Consider the following 22,803-nt stretch of genomic DNA (forward strand, 5'->3'; position numbering starts at 1 on the left):
AAGTCTCTGAAAATGGAGTTGAAATAAAGATGAAATATGTAATATTTTAGCATCAATTTGCCTTTTGGCACCGTGACTCCTTCATGGTGTTTTAGACCTTATACTTTTTTCTCCATAGAATGATATGTAAATGGAGAGACTGTTTATCCAGTTGGATATAAAGATAATTTAGATGTTGAAAGAACTAGAAGTCTCGAGAATAGCAGTATCTTAACTATCTACCTTATATACCTTATGTCTACTTTTAGTCTTTTAATTTTCATAATCATTATTAATAATGATGTTAATGAAATAGAAGTCAGCAAAAAGGTCATGCCTTCTGAAAGTCATAGAATTGTATTAACTTAGGAAAAGCCAGCTAATCTAGCTTTCTGCTTTGATAACCCAGAAACTGACTCTTGATAATAGCCTGGCATTTTCAGACCATTAAGAGACTGATTATACGTAAGACTGAGGTAGGCTCCAAAATACCAGACTGTTAATTCCAGCAAGAATAGTAATGCCCACACAGACCCTAAATACTATGGTTTATGTAATAAATGAATGATCTCCTTGTAGTCAAGCTTCATGTGAAACCAAGAAATAATTAAAAGTCTCTTTATTGATTTAATCTGATAGATCACTTCTCAAAGACCTTACGTATTTTAAGTCTGTTCTGTCACTCCATTCTCTTTACAGGAATCAGAAGTTCTCTTGGACAGCATGGAAACAAAACAGTGGTAGTTAAATCTCTCTAGTGTTAAGAGTTACTATGTATAGTTTAATCTGTCAATTTGGTAATAGATATGGTGTCGCCAACAAGACTGAGACTTTTCTAACTCTGTTAACTCCAGCCCCTTACTCTTTCTACATACTTAGAGTATACTTGGAGTAAACCTTGGTAATGAGATCAGAACTAAAGATACCTGAAATGTGCTGGCCCAGTCTGCTTCTCCTTTAAACAGTGCTTACATGGTAACCGCTATCATTTCCTCCTTTTCCTCTGTTCTTCAGCTGATCAAGACCCCTGCTATTAACATGTTTTCTTTAACACTTGCTAATGCATTTGATCAGTTTACTGTCAAGTATGACTGGCCAGGGAGCATTTTTCTATTGGGAGACTGTGTATTTCATGTTGATTTTACAGTTTTAAGTCTTAGAAGGCAATCTGCATTGTTATTTTGGAGGTTTTTTTGTTTTCTCTGTTTTTGAGGGGGGTGGGTCACACTGTAGTTTTAAAGTTTGTAAAATAAACGCCAGCTATTGTTTACTGAGTGTCTACTCCGAGCAAAGTGCTCTACAAGTCACTTTTCATAAGGAAACAGTTCCTTCTCAAAAAAGTATTACAAGTAGATATGACATCTCACTTTAAAGGTGAGTAAATTGAAATAGAGATTAAAGTAAGTCTCACATGTAGTAAGTAGCAGAATCAGTATTTTAATTCCCTTTATTTTTTTCTACTGTACTATTATATCTTCATAGAATATATTCAGCCCTTGAATACACTTTTCTTTTTAAACGTCTAACACTAAGAATAGTATTATTCAACGCTGATTAGAGGCCCCTTTTTTGGTAGTACATTTTAAATTTAAAAATCAGTTATATATGTGAACGAAGTGATGTGGCAGTTAATACTTTCCTGCCTCCTATTCCACTGGTCTAGGGTACGAATGGATGATTCTGTAAACACTCTTTGTTTGTTGAACAAAAATTAGGGCTTTTTCAAGTTCAGGTCAAGTTGTAAATCCAAGAGAGATTTTTTTTAATTAAAAAATTTATATCTGTACTGCTTCTATGTAGAACTTTTAATGAAAAGAAAAGGATTTCTTATGTTTAACTAAAAATATTTGCCACTTATTTTTTAACCTCTGTTAACATTCTCAACCAGACTCAAGTACAAAAAAATATTTAATTTTTGTTCAGTTATCTAAGTGCATTGTCCTATAGGCATTAGCTCATCAAAACAAAACATCCTTATTTGATTTTTTTCTTTTACTTAGGTATTCTAAGGAATAAATAAATCTGAGAATCCACATCTAAATATTTCATGGAACTGTGGAAATAAAACTGAAATATTTTTATATTCTTGCCTTTTTTACTACTTGCAAATTTTATATTAGAACTAAATGCCAAAATTGGGTGATGGGGAGGTGAGAGAGAAAAATTCTCAAATGTTTCAGAATTAACAGTGATTGTAAAATTTATTCAGTTCTTAATAAGCTTTAAACAACTATCAAACTTTTTGTTTTGTGATCTGAGGTTTGCTGATAACAAATATTTCTACATTTTATAATAATCTTACTTTTAATAAAATGCAAATCATTATAATGGCAACCATCCATTTACTTTATTTTTTGATGAAAGAAATTTTAGTTATTTCTCTTCTTTTAACTGCCAACAGTATTTGCTATTCATAGATATCCTGTCTTCAGTAAGGTCTATCAAAGTGTAAAATGAGATGGGTATTTTTCTTTCCTTTAAAATGGAACGGTCTTTCATTATGCAGTGTTCTTAGGTGAATTCTCTTGTTTAAGAAGCCAGAATACAAGAGAGTGCTATATTAGTGTATTATTCTCACAACAAACAAGCACTGTTCTGTTGCTACCTGCTTGGCCATTGTTTCTGATTGCGTGTGCTTTGCAGTGGTATTTGGATGGTTTCCTGCTCTCTGCCAGCACAAAAAGGCATTTCTGTTACAATGGCCCCTAACCACACAATAACGGCATTAAGGATTTATGTGGAGGTTTCATTATTTTCTCCTCTTTTGTTCCTTCCAGGATGTCTTCCAAGCGACCAGCCTCTCCGTATGGGGAAGCAGATGGAGAGGTAGCCATGGTGACAAGCAGACAGAAAGTGGAAGAAGAGGAGAGTGACGGGCTCCCAGCCTTTCACCTTCCCTTGCATGTGAGTTTTCCCAACAAGCCTCACTCTGAGGAATTTCAGCCAGTTTCTCTGCTGACGCAAGAGACTTGTGGCCATAGGACTCCCACTTCTCAGCACAATACAATGGTAGGTTTCTCATGGTCTATTGTGCCTACGCTCACTCTGTGACCAGTCTACTCCTCTAGTAGTTTAGCTTCAGTCCTAGGGTTTGTAATTATCATCTACTTAATAGCCATACACAAGATTCACTCCTAACATCTTAGAATTCTTAATAAGTAAATTGATTCCAGTAGGGAGTATAAATAGGCTATTTTTGTTTTGTTTTGTTTTGTTTTGATTTTGTTTTTCAAGAATTCTGCTTTTGAGGCACTCCCAACTTAATTAGGGGAAACACATAATATAAGAATTATGTTAAAGTAACACGTTTAAAATTAGTCCTCATGAAAGTTAGGTATCATAATATTTCTAGTAAAAGATTTGTCCAGATAAAGCTGCAACATAATTTGAACATTTCCACCATGATGAATCAGTGCTTTTTCAATTTCTGCTTTGCCCAGATTGGATTCCAGTATTTCTTACAGTACTGGGAATATTACAGAAGAACATGTTTCAAAGAGACGATACTTTTCTAATGTTACTGCACTAATTTTTAACTCAGTCTCATTCACTCTGTTGCTCTGATAATTCAGTAATTCCCTGGTACCTCCTTTTCTAGAATTTGGAGCTCAGGATAATTTATCTGGCCCTTCATCCTGGGGTCTGGATCACTGCAGAGGATTATGAAGCTGTGGTTTCATGGATGAGAGGGAAGAAGGCAGCATAGCATCTTTGGCTGAACCTTAAACAGCAGACACACACACAAATAAATAAGGCCTTTAGGTTCTTCTTCGGAACTTAAATGCATAGAATCAGCATGCCAGCAAGGTATCAGGGCACTTAGCTGCCAGTAAAGCCACCCTCGCCTTTTCAACATGGCTTCTTGGGTGGATGTCACATTTTTTGTGGCCCTTCTACTTCAAGGATGTCAGTGCTGTTAATTTGAACCAGATCACACCAACAAAAATATTTCATCACACATCCTCATACCTTTAAGAACAGCTCTGATTCTGTTAAATCCTTTGTTTTCTTTTTGTTTTGTTTTTTTGGCCTTCTCTAGGAAATTATTACACATCATAAACATGTTCGGTACTGAAATATGCCCACTTGTGTATGTCATTGCATTACATATGCAATGTGAAATTAAATCAGCAAGAAGAATCAGATTATCTTCTAATATCTGGGAAATAAACACTGTTCTTTGATAATTCACATTAGACTTAAATACTTCCATTCAACATTTTAAGCCTCATAGGTCAGAATTTCTCTGGGTATTTTTGACTGTGCGCCAAAATTTTCTTACCAAAAATCATGTTTTCGCTAACACTTATATAGCGCTTTTACAGATGTGTTGTTTCAAGCACGTGACATATATTACTCGTTTAACCATCACAATAATTCAATGAAGTGTTATCATTAGTCCCACTTTACAGATGAGGAGGAAACTGAGGCACAGTGAGGTTAAATAGTTTGCTCCAGATCACAGCTAGTAAGTGGGAGAACCAGGGTTTACCCAGGCAGTCTGGCTTTGGATTCCATGCTTATAAACATTATAAGCTCTTCACAAGAGTACACACATACTTAATTTTCTGATCATCTCTTATTTGGTAAATTAAATCCATAATTCTTCCTTTTTTTCCCTCTACTATGAATTCATGTTAGTTACGTGCAGTGATATAACTTCTTCGCCTCCTCTCACAAAGGTTAAACTAGGAAAAGAAAGGGGGAAAATGCTAGTATGCAGCTCAACAGGGTAGAGAGGTCGGATTCCCCGTTTGACATTGTATCAGTGCTCATGCTTTTTCCCTCTCAATATTTTGACCATTGCCTTCTTTCAGGGAGTACCCTATGGAGAGTGCTTCTTGGTTTGGTTTTCCTGTAATACTGTTATAAACAGAAACACACACATTTAAAGGAATGAATATAAATAATTATTACCAGAAGAATACCAGAAAGATAAGGGGGAAATTATCTTAAATACTCAAGGATGGGTATGAGAAAAGTATATTAAATTACATATTATAGTTGGCATGAGTGGATGCTGTGATGCAGGGTGTTAGTGAAAATAAAATCATTCAGTTTGTAATGGAGAATTCAGTTTAACTAAATGAAACCTATGAACTGCCTACTTTGTACCAAGTTTTCTGTGGTGCACTATGGAAATAGATTTGCATAAGGCACAACTCCTTTCCTCAAGCAGCTTTATCTAGGGGAGAAGTTCTTAACTCTGGTCTGTGGATCTCCTGGAGATGACTGGAGAATTCTGTATGTGCACACATGGGAGTAGGGTTTTGGTTTTCACCAGATTCTCAAGTAGATCTGTAGCCAAAAAAAGACTAAGATCTACTGTTCTTGAAGTTAATACACTTGGTATACAAATGATTTAACTTAGTTTTAGTGACATCAGCACTGATATTTTCTCTTGCTATATATCTAATTGGTTTCTAAATTTGTTTCTGCCTCAAAAGTTTCTTGATTCCACCAGCTTTTCATCTCTAACAGTTGAAGAGTCTCCTATATGATCTCAAATTTCCAGCCTCTCCTCTTTCCAGTCTTCCTTTCAACTTCCACTAGACTTATTTCCCTGAGAAAAGAGTTGGATTATTTATCCCACTTTGGAAACTAGTGTATGTCCTTGTTGCCTACAGAATTTAGTCTAAAACTATCTTAGCATGAAACTCTATATAGACCAGCACCAAAATATGGCTTTTGTCTCCTCTTTGGCCACATCCCACCATAGACCCAGTGCTTCAGTCATGCAAAGATTTTCATATATGTTCATAAACATACCAGGTGACCTCAAATGACACATACTTATTCTTTTTAGCTGGAAAACTCTTTTTCATATTTTATAGTCCTGGTGAATTGTGTTTCTCCCACGAGACTAAGTTCAAAATTGCTTCTTTTTGGTTGCTTTCACTGACTTCCCAAGGCAGAATGGTTGCTGCATTATTCTTTTATCCATGATACTTGTTTATGTCTTTTCTCATGGTCTGTATTATAATTTATGTGTTTACATGTCTGGCTTTCTATGCACTGTATTTCTCCTTAAAGGCACAGTCATACACATGCACATACCCATTTGTAGTTCTGATACCTAGCATATAATAGATACTCAATTTATGAGTACTGATTAAATGGCAGAGTTTATATGGATGATTAAGTAGGAAATATGTTTTGAACAAAGTTGTTAAGATGTTATTCATGGTGAATATGCTGATTTTATAGAAATTTTAGAACAAAAGTAGAATCTACTACTGCACAGAAAGTATGTTACAATAGTCATGATATATTCAGCTATTAAGCTGATTAAGATATATTTTACCCATTTATCAAAGTGATTGAATACATTCATAGAAGTGTTATTCCACACATTCTTTGTATTTTTTTCTGGATACTAGGCCATTGTCATATTCACATAGCAAGTCCTTTTATTTTCAATAGTAAAATACATTCTTTCTTTGTTTTCCTATTCAATATCTTCGAAAACAGAGAGAATGTTTCATGGTTTTTATATCATAGAGTTCAATTTATGGAAAAAAAAACAGCTTTCCAGATTTCATTGCTGGTTTATGTGTGACATTCATACTCCAAAGAGAGGTGTTGAGAGGTCTACATTTTGTATTGCCCACATAGTTTAGAGACAAAGTAAAACTTTTGAGTAATCCCTTTAATGCTGACTTGAAGTTATAGAGAAATGCTTTCAGTATAAAATTTAGGTTGGAAAATATTTCCTGAGATAGAAGTTCTGTACACCTCATGACTGTTGCCATATAAAGATTTTGGGGAATTAGGGTCCTATGTTCATATTCAGTGTATGCAAGTGTTAAGATATGGAATTGGGCCAGATAAAGATGTAGTTCTTCCTTTCTGAAGTTGTGTTTTTTGCCTTAATATTTTGGAGACATAAGCTAAGTGGCTAACTAAGAGTAACTCCCCCAACAGCTATAACTGGTATAAATACTACAAGTCCTTCTGTTCCTTCTATACTCACTGTTCAGGATGCACTATAGATGAACTTTCATAAGCAGATTATACACATATAAATACTGTCAGATAATTATAATTATAACATATATAGTTATTATATTATATAGCTATTATATATATAATTATAATAATGTCATAATTATAAAATACTGTCAGATTTCTAATCAGTATAAGATTGAGACACATAATTATAAATATGAAAAAGACTGATTCTGTTGGGCCTTCTCTGAAGCTCTCATAATTTTGCCAAGCAATTGATAGCAACATTTGCTTCCCATATAATCTTCAGAAAGCTAAAAGGCAAGGTTGGCAAGTCTGGTTATGACATGAGTGGAAATGCAGTCCTGGGCTTTACGTTTATGAAGGGCAAATCTACCCTTCTTGTCCCCTCTGCCTCTTTTTTTAACATGAGTTTGGAGGCTGTCACTTCAGAGTTTCAGACACAAGCAGGAGACACTAAAATTTCTGGCTCATTTTTAATGATAGTTCTGATATAGATGGATTTATTTCATGATGCAGAGGACTATCCAGAACATTTCCTCATGTCAGTCAATGTGATTATTTATGAGCACCAGAAGGAAACAGAGTACGTCTGAAGAGAAATCAAGTAGCAGCATGAGAGGCAACCAGGGGACTCTATGGTGGCCATGCTGGTGCTCGTTTTGTCTGGTTGCATGCTACTTCTGTTGGTTAGATGGTTGTTCTAGTGTCAAATGTGATGTGAAATGAAAGTCTTGACCACCTGTGGCTACTGAATAATCAGTTTTCTTTTTTTTCCCCCATAAAATGTTTTCTTTTATCTCAATCAAACTCTCTTTTGATTTAAGTTCCTCTTGAGTTGAGTGAACAGTTTTGTATAACCGCAGAGTGGCTGCTTCCCAAGATTGATTTTTAAAGCATACACTTATTTATTTTAAGAATACAATATTAAAAAATAATTTGGGTTGTTCTCTCTACAGACAGCTGAATTTCAAATGAAATAAATACTATGTTTGCATATAATTTTTTAGCATTTAAAGATCCAGTGGATTTGGAAATGTGATGCTATAATATATTCTATTATCTCAATTATTGCTTATATTGATAAGATTTTCCTGGAATTTTTAAAGAACTCTGGGTATATGATGTATTGATTAGGTTTAATAAGTTGATGTATCTTAATGTTAATGTGTTTAAACACTGCAGGGTCAATAGTTATCATAAAGCAACATTCAATGTGAGTCATTTTCTTTGTGAAGTCCAGCAGAAGGAGAAAAAAGGTGTCTTTTTAAGTTGATCTTCTATAGAAGCTGGACATATAACTGAGAACCAAGTATAAAATTATAGCAAGTTTCCAGTGTATGAAATGCAACCTTAAACACTTACCCTGAAAGAATTCATTCAGTGCACATGACACAGAGAGGCTTTTACTTGCTCAGGCTCACTGTCAACTCCTAGGATTCTTTATTTACCCAATATAATTTTAATTGCTATATGATAGCTGTGTCTTGAAATAACCTTTATATAAATTTTGCTTACAATCTGACAGTTGTTAGTAATGCATTTTCGATGTTTGACTAGGATAATTTTATGTGTGAAGTACCGTTCAGAAAACTTAAGAAGGAAAAGAGAAAACTGCATGTGTTATTTAAAAATAAGTCACAGAATAGGACCTTAATTATGGTATGGTAAAGATTCCTATTTTTATATGGTGGTTTTTATAAGCTTTTAAATTTCTGGTTACCTTTGTACATCAAACTTAGCCTAAGTTATTGTAATGGTATAATGCATACTGTTGTTAACACGAGTACGGTTATTGTGCCAGTTCTAATAATGAGAATTTCATTGTTTAGAAAGAGCATTCTCCTACACTCTAGACAAAAATGTAATTACTTTTGAATGATGTGGAATGTGCCCAGTTTAATAGCATGGAGAATACATTCAGAAAGATTCAGATAAAGTAAGCTTGGAAACCGTATGTGCAGTGTGGCACTATAAAATTATGAGAGTAGGCAGTATAATTCTACACACACACATACCCAATTTCACACACTTGATCTATAAACTGTTGTTTTTGTAAGAGATAGGCTTGCTTATCTGAACAAGGCCAATTCAACTGAAACAAGGTGAAAATGGTGACAAGTTTGAATTTGTTTTTTATGCTAAATTGATGTTTATCATACAATGAAATTACATTGTTACAAACATTATTCTGTAAATGTTGTCAGAAAATACCACACCTGTTTATCTAGATAAAATCCTAGGCTTGCGTTTGAATGTAAGTGGTTCAATCTTTACACTTTCATTGTTTCTGAAAATTACCCCCAGGGCTAGAAGGAATGAGGACATGTGAAGAACAATCATTTGGGGTCCATCAAAGCCACTGGATTAAGTTGTGCAATAGATCTGGTTTTGTCCTGTTGCCATAAAACCTTGATTCATATGATGTCCACAGTATTTGAAGTACTATGTTGAGTTTGAAGCTAACTAGGCCTTGAGAAATTAATGAACGTACTCTCACATAAAAAAAAAAGCACTATGTGGGAATTGCGAGATAGTTCAGGATACTTAATGAGGGTCTAGTGTTAGCTTCTTCACAGAGTGCTATGCAGTGACAGGGGAATGAGTAAGAACTTCTAATGCTGTGGTAATGGGGCAAAATGTGCTTGCTTAAGAAGATTTGGTCTAATGGAATTTAATGGCTTTCATTTAATAAGGGTCTTGTGGAAAGAGTCAACTCAAATATATACAGTGAATACCTATCAGCAGGGATGCAGAAATGAGTAAGAACTAGTCTCTTCCCTCATGTAATTTTTTATATAGTATGGAGGTAAGATAAGCACAAAAAGCACGAGATTGTAATGTAAAATATTAGAACCCTGATACAGGCTAACAAGTGCTAAGGAGATTCACAGTTGAAAGGTATCTCATCTGTGGGGATCAGAAACATAATAATATGAACTTGTTCCCATAAGAAAATTACTAGATTCCAAGATATCAAAAAATACATACACATTGGATCATTACTGTTGATGCAGAGTCTTTACTTTATACTTGTGGATTGTTTTATTTTTGTCATAAATATCTTGTTCCCAGAAGAAATAATTAAGTAAGAAAAAAAATAAGAAAACATACTAAAGACAAAGTGCCCTGTAAAGGTCTTAATGTAAAATGGAGGGAAGTTAGTAAAATATGTGCCTCATATTAATAGGAATAAAAACAGCTACTTTAGTTATTCGTGTTCCTTTATCTGGGTTACCACCTTGAATGAACTGGAAAGAATGGTGGAATACTTGGCCAGGATACTGGAAAGAGCAAGGATGCTAGGAAGCAGTGCTGGAGGCATACGTGAATAGTGTTCCTGAATTTGTGGAAGGGATAGGTGTTCATCTTGATCTCATTTGTTATTCTCATACCTGCATGATATGATCATTTGTACTTGGAAGTGAAAAATAATCAGAAGTTTGGGAACCAACCTTCATTCTGTATCTTAGATGTGTGTTTTCATTTCTACCTCATTTTCTTCCTTTGATTCTTTTCATTTGCTCCTCTTCTTCCTCTCTCTTTCAGTTTGCCTCTATCAGAAAGCATTCTTAATGGATCCTCTTGTGGATCTCAATGGAGCCATTATCAGGAAGGGAGAGGGGGTAGGAGAATCAACACCATTATGCTCTGATACATACTTCCTTCTAATTTACATATACTGCCTTTTGGGTGGTTGCCAAACCTCCCTGCAGTCAGGCTAGGTTTCTCTTACTGTATGTGATTAATAAAGATCAATTGGTCTATGATAAAGTTTTCACTGATTTTTTAGTAAGAGATGGTATAGTTATTTTTTACAAAACTATATGATATATTTCTTTAGTTTATTTAGAGATTATATTCTTTAACTTTTCTTTCATGATCCAGTGTTCATAAAGTAGTGATAATTTTAGTTTTAATATCTTTGCTTGACAAACAAACAATATACTGAGAACCTTGTATTGGTTTGCAAATTATTTTTTGAAATTGTACTTATCTGTGAATCCAAATGTCTGGGACACAGTGCTTTAGCGGATGCCTGTGCTCTTTGTGTGCCTATAACTAGCTTTCATATTAAATTATTTGACAGTGTCTGTCACTATTTTCATTCAGTTCTTGACTCTTTCTTTAACTCAATTAATTGTTTTTGTCTTTCTATTTATTTCTAAAATGTGAGATTTTATAGAGATTGGTAAAAATGAGAAATAGGGAATGGAGATCATTTTATATAACTAGAAAGTAATTTTGATGTTAGTGGCACTATATTAACTTAATATGAGTGATAATAACAATGACTTTGTCATTTCTTATTTTGTACTTGCAAAGGACACTTACCTAAGAGAATCCAAAATAAATAAATATTGTACAGTGCTAGTTCCTGAATGCTAGGAATTGGAATGAAATCTACAAGACTTGATAACTAAATTGCTAATGGGACCTCAAAATATTTCAAATAATACTTACACCATGTTTCTTCTTGGCTGCATGAGTTAGATACAACTATCCACTGGACCTAAAAAGGAAAAGTAATTTTTGTATAGCAATCTCTTTAAAAAGCACAACCATTAGCACTTAATTTGTATCTTAAGAAAGTAAAGACATAAAAGTAATGTAAGGTAGCATTGGACTTTCATTGCAATTTCTTCTTCTCACATATTTTGGCACTTAGACTCACATAGCTTCTCTTTTAAAAGTTTCAACATGGACCTCCCTGGTAGTCCAGTGGGTAAGGCCCTGCTCCCAATGCACAGGACACAGGTTCGATCCCTGGTCAGGGAACTAGATCCCACATGCATGCGGCGACTAAGAAGCCCACATGCCGTGACTAAAGATGCCTCAACCAACATCCCATGCGCTGCAACTAAGACCTGGCACAGCCAAAATAAGTAAATAAAATAAACAAAAAAATAAAAGTTTCAACAAATACCTTGATTTGGGGGTGATAGGCTAAAAACTAGAAAGGAATTCTATAGCACAGAAAATGTTATAGGAAGATGGGGGGGATCACGTTCAAGACAACTGATTCTTTAAGAAATGACAATCTAACTGAGGGGATGGAAAAAGATATTCCATGCAAATGGAAATCAAAAGAAAGCTGGAGTAGCAATTCTCGTATCACACAAAACAGACTTTAAAATAAAGGCTATTACAAGAGACAAAGAAGGACACTACATAACGAGCAAGGGATCAATCAAAGAAGAAGATATAACAATTGTAAATATTTATGCACCCAACACAGGAGCACCTCAATACATAAGGCAACTGGTAACAGCTATAAAAGGGGAAATCAACAGTAACACAGTCATAGTAGGGGACTTTAACACCCCACTTTCACCAATGAACAAATCATCCAAAATGAAAATAAATAAGGTAACACAAGCTTTAAATGACACATGAAACAAGATGGACTTAATTGATATTTATAGGACATTCCATCCAAAAACAACAGAATACACATTCTTCTCAAGTGCTCATGGAACATTCTCCAGTATAGATCATATCTTGGGTCACAAATCAAGTCTTGGAAAATTTAAGAAAATTGAAATCATATCAAGTATCCTTTCTGACCACAATGCTATGAGACTAGATATCAATTACAGGAAAAAATCTGTAAAAAATACAAACACATGGAGGCTAAACAATACACTACTTAATAACGAAGTGATCACCGAAGAAGTCAAAGAGGAAATTAAAAAGTACCTAGAAACAAATGACAATGGAGACACAACGACTCAAAACCTATGGGATACAGCAAAAGCAGTTCTAAGAGGGAAGTTTATAGCAATACAATCCTACCTTAAGAAACAGGAAACATCTCAAATAAGCAACCTAACCTTGCACCAAAAGCAAATAGAGAAAGAAGAACAAAAAACCCCCAAAGTTAGCAGAAGGAAAGAAATCATAAAGATCAGATCAGAAATAAATGAAAAAGAAATGAAGTAAATGATAGCAAAGATCAATAAAATTAAAAGCTGGTTCTTTGAGAAGATAAACAAAATTGATAAACCATTAGCCAGACTCATCAAGAAACAAAGGGAGAAGACTCAAGTCAATAGAATTAGAAATGAAAAAGGAGAAGTAACAACTGACACTGCAAAAATACAAAAGATCATGAGAGATTGCTACAAGCAGCTCTATGCCAATAAAATGGACAACCTGGAAGAAATGGACAAATTCTTAGAGAAGCACAACCTGCCAAGAATGAATAGGAAGAAATAGAAAATATGAACAGACCAATCACAAGCACTGAAATTGAGACTGTGATTAAAAATCTTCCAACAAACAAAAGCCCAGGACCAGATGGCTTCACAGGCGAATTCTATCAAACATTTAGAGAAGAGCTAACACCTATCCTTCTCAAACTTTTCCAAAATATAGCAGATGGAGGGACACTCCCAAACTCATTCTACGAGGCTACCATCACCCTGACCTGATACCAAAACCAGACAAGGATGTCACAAAGAAAGAAAACTACAGGCCAATATCACTGATGAACCTAGATGCAAAAATCCTCAACAAAATACTAGCAAACAGAATCCAACAACCCATTAAAAGGATCATACACCATGATCAAGTGGGGTTTATTCCAGGAATGCAAGGATTCTTCAATATATGCAAATCAATCAACGTGATACACCATTTTAACAAACTGAAGGAGAAAAACCATATGATCATCTCAATAGATGCAGAGAAAGCTTTCGACAAAATTCAACACCCATTTATGATAAAAACCCTGCAGAAAGTAGGCATAAAGGGAACTTTCCTCAACATAATAAAGGCCATATATAACCAACCCACAGCCAACATTGTTCTCAATGGTGAAACACTGAAACCATTTCCACTAAGATCAGGAACAAGACAAGGTTGTCCACTCTCACCACTATTATTCAACATAGTTTTGGAAGTTTTAACCACAGCAATCAGGGAAGAAAAAGAAATAAAAGGAATCCAAATTGGAAAAGAGGAAGTAAAGCTGTCACTGTTTGCAGATGACATGACACTATACATAGAGAATCCTAAAGATGCCACCAGAAAACTACTAGAGGTAATCAACGAATTTGGTAAAGTAGCAGGATACAAAATTAATGCACAGAAATCTCTTGCATTCCTATACACTAATGATGAGAAATCTGAAAGAGAAATTAAGGAAACACTCCCATTTATCATTGCAACAAAAACAATAAAATACCTAGGAATAAACCTACCTAAGGAGACAAAAGACCTGTATGCAGAAAGCTATAAGATACTGATGAAAGAAATCAAAGATGATACAAACATATGGAGAGATATACCATGTTCTTGGATTGGAAGAATCCACATTGTGAAAATGATTATGCTACCCAAAAGAATCTACAGATTCAGTGCAATCCCTATCAAACTACCAATGGCATTTTTCACAGAACTTGAACAAAAAATTTCACAGTTTGTATGGAAACACAAAGGACCCCAAAAAGCCAAAGCAATCTTGAGAAAGAAAAATGGAGCTAGATGAATCAGGTGTCCAGACTTCATAGTATACTACAGAGCTACAGTAATCAAGACAGTATTCTACTGGCACAAAAACAGACATATAGATCAATGGAACAAGATAGAAAGCCCAGAGATAAACCCACACACATATGGTCACCTTATCTTTGATAAAGGAGGCAAGAATATACAGTGGAGAAAAGACAGTGTCTTAAATAAGTGGTGCTGGGGAAACTGTACAGCTACATGTAAAAGAATGAAATTAGAACACTCCCTAACACCGTACACAAAAATAAACTCAAAATGGATTAAAGACCTAAATGTAAGGCCAGACACTATCAAACTCTTAGACGAAAACTTAGGCAGAACACTCTATGACATAAATCACAGCAAGATCCTTTTTGACCCACCTCCTAGAGAAATGGAAATAAAAACAAAAATAAACAAATGGAACCTAATGAAACTTAAAAGCTTTTGCATAGCAAAGGAGACCATAAACAAGATGAAAAGACACTCCTCAGAATGGGAGAAAGTATTTGCAAATGAAGCAACTGACAAAGGATTAACCTCCAAAATTTACGAGCAGCTCATGCAACTCAATATCAAAAAAACAAACAACCCAATCCAAAAAATGGACAGAAGACCTAAATAGACATTTCTCCTAAGAAGATATACAGATTGCCAACGAACACATGAAAGAATGCTCAACATCACTAATCATTAGAGAAATGCTAATCAAAACCACAATGAGGTATCACCTCACACCAGTCAGAATGTCCATCATCAAAAAATCTACACATAATAAATGCTGGTGAGGGTGTGGAGAAAAGGGAAGGCTCTGGCACTGTTGGTGGGATGTAAATTGATACAGCCACTATGGAGAACAGTATGGAGGTTCCTTAAAAAACTAAAACTAGAACTACCATATGACCCAGCACTCCCATTACTGGGCATATACCCTGAGAAAACCATAATTCAAAAAGTCATGGGCTTCCCTGGTGGCGCAGTGGTTGAGAGTCCGCCTGCCGATGCAGGGGACACGGGTTCGTGCCCTGGTCTGGGAAGATCCCACATGCCGCAGAGCGGCTGGGCCCGTGAGCCATGGCTGCTGAGCCTGCGCGTCCGGAGCCTGTGCTCTGCAAGGGGAGAGGCCACAACAGTGAGAGGCCCGCCTACCGCAAAAAAAAAAAAAAAAAAAAAAAGTCATGTACCACATTGTTCATTGCAGCACTATTTACAATAGCCAGGACAGAGAAGCAACCTAAGTGTCCATCAACAGATGAATGGTTAAAGAAGATGTGGCACATATATACAATGGAATATTACTCAGCCATAAAAAGAAACGAAATTGAGTAGTTGCAGTGAGGTGGATGGACCTAGAGTCTGTCAAACAGAGTGAAGTAAGTCAGAAAGAGAAAAACAAATACCGTATGCTAACACATATATATGGAATCTAAAAAAAAAAAAAAAGTGGTTCTGAAGAACCTAGGGGCAGGACAGGAATAAAGACGCAGATGTAGAGAATGGACTTGAGGACATGGGGAAGGGGAAGGGTAAGCTGGGACGAAGTGAGAGAGTGGCATGGACTGATAAATACTACCAAACGTAAAATAGCTAGCTATTGGGAAGCAGCCGCATAGCACAGGGAGATCAGCTCGGGGCTTTTTGACCACCTATAGGGGTGGAATAGGGAGGGTAAGAGGAAGATGCCAGAGGGAGGAGATATGGGGATATATGTATATGTATAGCTGATTCACTTAGTTATAAAGCAGAAGCTAACACACCAGTGTAAAGCAATTATACTCCATAAAATGTTAAAAAAATTAAAAAAAGGAAATGACAATATGAATTCAAAATATTTAGAACTCTAATGCTCCATTAGGTATATTTAAAAGCTTTAAGTGTATTTAAATTCTTCACTTCCTCCATAAGGTCTGAGATGCCCATAATTTATGCTGGCATTAAAACTGAATTCATGATGGTATTTCAGTATGCTACCAGTTTTGACCATTGTGTGCCGTTTTCCCCATTTCTTGTTCTAGAAAGTAAATTTTATGTTTTTCTCTATTCTACTAGATAGAGGGAGAAAGTTCTTTGTTATTTGAAATGAGAAATAAATGTGAAGCTAACTTTGGTTGACAATTGCAATCAGTCTCTTTGGTTACATATCTTCTTTGTACAAAGGCAAAATGCTTTCAAAAATTTTTATAGACCATTTTTAGGAATGAAACATGTGAGCAGATGAGGTGTGAATGTAAGGAGAGCAGCCTTGGCCAGCTCTGTGACACTGACATCACATGATAAAGTAAATGAACACAAGTGACTGGATTTTGTGTCTTATTTAGTCAAGGCTGCTTCTGTGGCAGCAGAGCAAACAATGTTATCATTATATAGAGAAGCAGTGTTTACTTCAGTGTCTCTTCTTAGCTTTTAAAAATCCAGCCTGACTCCAGATAAAACAGTTAATCTCATTGGTTGATGTCCCTAAGCGAGAAAGTAATATTCTAAGGGTAAATAAAAAATTTTAAATGGAGGTAGGATATGAAAATGAATATAATCGCAAAGCTACCAGTAAGTAGCTTTGTATTACAAATTATGTACAAATATAGAGTACATATTATGTGCAAATATAAAATATGTACCATGTAAAAAGACAAAACCTATTTTAATGAGTAACAGAAAACAAGTTACAATAGCTTAACAGCATTACACCTAATAATGTACTAAGCTCAGTAACCACCTCTCCTGCCACTTCTGGACCCTTTCCTCTGTGTAAATACACATCTTGGAAAAGGGGAGATAGCTGGGCTGTAACCAGGATCCATCTTTAGGCCTTGTGGTGGTGTCTGGCATGCTTGGAACACTCAGGGACACAGGAGTCAGAGAACATGCTTCTTGTAAATCTGAGACTCTGATCTCCCCAGGGTCATCAGCAGAACATAAGAAGCAACTTTGAAAGTCTTGTGTGAAGATATTTTATAGCCTGTCTATAGTAAATTTTTGCTTAATGTTGTTTAGGCTGTTCATCAACTGCAACCACCACTACAATATAAATCTATGTAAGCCAAGTCAGAACTGTGTTTTGATAAGATAATGAGATACAGAATGCGGTGGTAAAGAGCCTCCACTCTCCCTTAAACAGCTTGGGTTCCAGTGATAATTCCACACTTTATGATGTGTGTGACCTTGTCTTATTTTGTAGCATCTCGCTGTGTCTTTTTCTCATCTGAAATTGGGGATAATAATAGAACTTCCCAATATATAGAGGGGTCATAAGGTTTAAATAATAGAATTCTCATAAGTGGCCTTGAAACATGCCTGGCATGCTCTAGTTCTTGAATAGTTTGTACACTATTGACTAATTTATATTAATCACCAGAACAAAGCACTGTGTCTTCTTTTGGTCTCCTGATAGTCATACTTTCCTTTTAGTAATCTGGAGGAATATTACCCACATTTCTCTCCCCGTTATAAGTGGTTCAGTAGTCTTACCATGTAGCCCTGTCAGTATCTGTGGATGTAATTCATCTTGAACTTGAGATCCAAACTCATTTAAAGGAGAAATGGTCCCCGTGGGTAAAAGGTCTGTCTTGTTCAATACTGTATCCCTAGAGTCTTGCACAGTGGCTGACCCACAGCCAGTATCTCAAAATAGTTGAATGGATGAATTAATGTCTCCAAAACCTTTGTTCAGGGAAGACATTCTGAGTGCAACTTTCCTTATCTACATGTTGAAATAATGATACTCAATTCAATGAGAGTTGATATAATGATTAAATGAAATAATTACCTGACATAGTGCTTGTCCTATCGTGAGTATTCAGTTGATGTGAACTCCCTTTTCGTCACCCTTCTAATTTTCTCAGCCCAGTTGCTCTTTAAATCAATGATAGAAGTCAAAGCATTCTTCTGCAGCTTCATATATTATACCTCTCTCCAAATAGTTTACCAGAGGGAAGCAACATCAAGACAAAGCAAAACAGCAAAAATACTTTGGAACAAAATATATTTTAAAATTGCTTCAGTTTTCTTTCATGGGCATTCTAAAGGCTACGTAATGATTTTATTTTAAGAAATAGTTAATGAGGTATGTGTTTATTACTATGTTTTTATTATCATTCACTTTTTGTTGTGATTTTTAAGTTGCAGTACATTTTAAAATTTCTATTTGATTTCAGAAATTTTAGAGATACTGTGGGGGATTTAGTTTTTTTGTTGATTAGTATTGTATTTATTGCTTTTTTAGTCCTTTCATCTCTCATTTTTGTTTACCCATAAGGGTAGCTTGAGATGATATAAAAAGGATATGATATGAATAAGAGACACAATACAAGTGAATTTTTGTAATATAACAGCTCGACCTATCAGAATTCTGACATGTTGTATCCATTAAAAAGCAAAATTCAACTGAGTAAATTCTAAAGATCTCATTGCCTTTACTCAATGATTAGTGAATTGGACAGCATCCCATCTAGCAGATAGAAGGGCACTCTGAAGACCTGTACAAAATGAAAGACTTTCACAAGCAGAAAGGCGTAGGACAAGGAAGTTATACTAGCAGAAAAGCAGGTTGGTTGTGACAAGGTCACTTGCTTTGGGGACAGCAGGGGTCTAACAGGCAGATTACCTCACAGTGATTCCTGATTGACTGGTTTAGGATTCCATTTCTGGGAGAGCCCAAAACTGTAATTAAGTTAACTCTCAGTTTGGTGACAGGAGGCTTAGCATAAGTGACTCCATTTTGGGCCCATTGTCTTTCTTTTAACACATCTAAAACTGATACACCTAACCAAAATATGTGTATCTTTAGCTGTTAATTCTTGATGGTTGTACATATATTTCTGCCCTTGTTTTTTAAATTTTATTTATTTATGTATTTATTTATTTATTTATTAAATTAATTTTTTATATTAATTTATTTTTTTTTTTGCCGTACGCGGGCCTCTCACTGCTGTGGCCTCTCCCGTTGCAGAGCACAGGCTCTGGACATGCAGGCCCAGTGGCGATGGCTCACGGGCCCAGCCACTCCACGGCATGTGGAATCCTCCCGGACCGGGGCACGAACCCGTATCCCCTGCATCGGCAGGCGGACTCTCAACCACTGTGCCACCAGGGAGGCCCTCTGCCCTTGTTTTGTTGGATAAAACTTTGACTTGTCACCTTCCTAATGTGCTTTGTGTGATCTTTTAATCTCCTATCATATAAATTCTTCTTCCTGCTCTCTTATGTCCCCTTCAGTGAGTCTATAATTATTTGTTTTACATAGATAGAAACATGTTTTTCCCCCTTTTTTACATATGGTATTTTTGTTTCACGCAGAGAGAATTACACAGATGACATTTTTTAAAAACTCCATATTTTATTCAGTTTTACATGTTTATAACCCTGAATATCTCCAAAATGTCCTTACCTAAAACACTTTATAGTGTTATTACTCGATTTATACCAGTAAAGATACATCAACTTTCTCAGGGATAATCTTTAAGCAGAACTTAGTAAGAGAAGCTTTGAAAACTATCATTCCTAGGAAAGTAAATCTTGAATCACAAAACATCAGTTTAATTGCTCCCCTTGACAACTTAACACGACAGATTGAAATATAAAAGCTGATGCAAGTGGGATCAATGGATTATCTAAGTCCCTGAACATCTTCCCTTAAACTAGGGACTTAACAGAGTGGTTGTGAGAGGGGTGTGTGTTGTGTGTCCCTTGTCACGTTCAGAGCATTAAGTTTTCAGAGATTAGTGCTGATTAGATGTGGTCTACCTGGACATGAAGCAAGGAGAAAAAAATTGGGAGGGAAGGAAAGAGAAAAGAGGGGGCTACAGGAAGAGAGGGGTAGAGAGATTTACATGTCAGAACTCAGGGGGCTTTGTCAAGGCAATTGTATAAAGTGATATACAGTGCAAATCGACTTGAGCATGTCCTCGGATAGCAGGCGGTGTACAGCCTTCACGAGCTGAGATTACTGCTTTATCTTGTCATACTAAATTAACATGGCAGCACACTGTTAAACAGTGGTGACCTCTTCATCTAGGGAAATTGCTGCCTAGAAGAGAGATGGTATTTAAGTCTCTCTCTCTCTCTCTCTCTCTCTCTCTCTCTCTCTCTCTCTCTCCCCCTCTCCCCCTCCCTCTCCCTTTCTCTCTCTCTCCCCTTATACACTTAAAGCAATTTGGGGTTAGACAAGAGCCATTTAAAATTGTTATAGAAAAAATTTTTATATTAAGTTTACAATAGATAAGATACAATTAGATCCAGTGGCCACTTTGAGTAGAATAATAGATTTTATTTATCTAAAAGTGACATTTCATCTTTATACATTGGAATTAAAAATATATTTTTTGTCTTGTCATTTTAATCCCTTGTTATTCTACAAATAGCCTATTTATGTAAGAGTTAATTTTTATACTTTCCATAAGAATTGATTGGTGGTGAAGAGATAGGGGGAAATAAGACTCAGACACTGGTTCTTCCACTAGTCAAGTAGAGGGATAGCTCAAGAGAACTAGCAAGTGGATTATGCCTTAAATAGAAGTACCCAAGTTATTTCTTCTTCCAGAGCTTACCAGGCACTGCTTCATTCCTCAGATTCTTTTTAATTTCTTTATTAAAAGGGGAGAGCGAGAGAGAAGGTTGTAAGATTAATTTGCCTCATTCCTCTGCCAGTTTGCATCTGTTCCCTTCATGCATTTTTTAAGTTCTAGATATGGGAAATATCCTCTTTTCTTCCCATCTTAAAATGTTGATAAATCAACCAAAACCCAGTACATATTTTTCTGTGCTTAGTACATGCTCCCGAAATTTGAGTCAAGGAAGGGGCGAGGTAAAGCTTTAAAATACCATATGAGTGTTTATTCCTGTATGCCCCCAGCTGAAGACTCTTCATCCCTAAAGAATAGCCCAGTGAATTGCTTCCTCACTAACCTCTAGAGCAAGTGTTTTAAACTTGGTGTTAAATCACTTTAAGGACTGCAGGGTGAGCTTTATGGAATCTGTGAACCCCCTGAAACTGTGTGATACACTTACAAATTTTTCTAGAGAGAGTGTTCATAGCTTCCCCCAAGGGGCCTTAGCCACCAAAATAGATTGTTTATAGTTTCCCCCAAGGGGCCTTAGCCACCACAATAGATAATTACTTTTCTATAATGTAAGTCTGTCTTGGGCATTACTGGGGAACATCCTCACACTGGGGCTATATATCTAGCGAGTAAGGTACTGACTTATAGACTCAGTAATCGGAAGTATATTCACCAAGCCTACCTTGGAGAGTTTTCACAGGACTACCATGCTGGAAATAGTCCTGTAGTTTATGTACTGCTCCTCGCCACTTAAAACATCCTTTCCCTGGGTCAATTTTTTGAGCCATAGATTGGCTATAATTCTAGTATAAGGATATGTTTCCATTCTCCAGTTCCGTGGATTCATAGTCCAGACCCTAGAAACACACAAAAAATTATATAGCTTACAAGTGATGTGGAACAAGGGTAATGTATTTTCTTTTCTGTTTTCTTGATAAGTTGCTTCCTTCTGCCCACTACCAGAACTATGAAAAAGAAAGCACATTAATTTAGGGGGTGATTTGACTAGTAAATCCTTCCTAAGATGCCCTGGTACCATGCTGTTTAACTAACGTGGGAATTTTTTAATGTCAAGGAAGTTGGCTTATGTTCAATACTGTCACAAACATGGTGTTTTTCAATGAAAAGAAAATGACAAAAATTTCTAAAGTTGCTGTGGTAATTAATGCTCTATATTGTTTGGGAGGTAATATTGAAAAGTGACTTTTGAACTCAGTCTTTTCCTCCTTTTTCTCCCTGTTGATAATTTCTTCTTCCCTAATATATATATATATATATATATATATATATTGATCAGATTAGATGCATTAGCAACTTTTCTAGATGAAAGAGAAAGTCACTAAATAGCCACTCTCTCCTATGTTTAACTGTTTATAACACTGAGAAGTAATTTTTTTTTAGTTAAGTTCAGGACTTAGAGGTAAAGTGATATGATATTATCAAAAATATTAAGCTTTCCCTTATCCCTTGCTTCCCATTTCCCTGTATTTATTTAATAAACATGTTTAATGAGCACCCTGAAACACTCATATATTAAAACTTAGAAGAGTTTCTTTCAGCTAAATTGTGAATTTGATATAGAAAGCCATGGAGGACAGATACCATTCTATGTCATATGAAACAGCAACATGTCAAAAAATAACAGGAAAGGACCCTGGCAAACTTCACTATCACCTCCTATCTCAGAGCCGTGGGGGGTGAGGAGGACAATAGCCTGAAAGGCAGGCAACCATAACCACCAGAAATATGGAATGGTAGAGAGCCTTATTCTAGGACTGGATGCCTGTAATAAATAGCGTACTTGAAT

At 35.8% G+C, this 22,803-nt stretch overlaps 1 protein-coding gene across 8 annotated transcripts in view; it reads left to right on the forward strand.

The window, feature by feature from the left end:
* Positions 1–22,803, forward strand: part of SOX5 (SRY-box transcription factor 5) — a gene marked incomplete at both ends in the record, with an annotated part of 680,357 nt that overhangs the window by 329,630 nt on the left and 327,924 nt on the right. For 5 of the 8 annotated variants that reach the window (XM_079714354.1, XM_079714355.1, XM_079714348.1 and 2 more), the window contains one exon: positions 2,757–2,988. In XM_079714354.1, the coding sequence (XP_079570480.1) occupies positions 2,757–2,988 (232 nt within the window). Of the gene's footprint in view, positions 1–2,756; positions 2,989–22,803 lie in introns of those variants that run through there. The other 3 variants (XM_079714350.1, XM_079714352.1, XM_079714353.1) reach the window with 2 other exon arrangements.

This window comes from Hyperoodon ampullatus, assembly GCF_949752795.1.
Source record: "Hyperoodon ampullatus genome assembly, chromosome: 11".
Taxonomy (NCBI): domain Eukaryota; kingdom Metazoa; phylum Chordata; class Mammalia; order Artiodactyla; family Ziphiidae; genus Hyperoodon; species Hyperoodon ampullatus.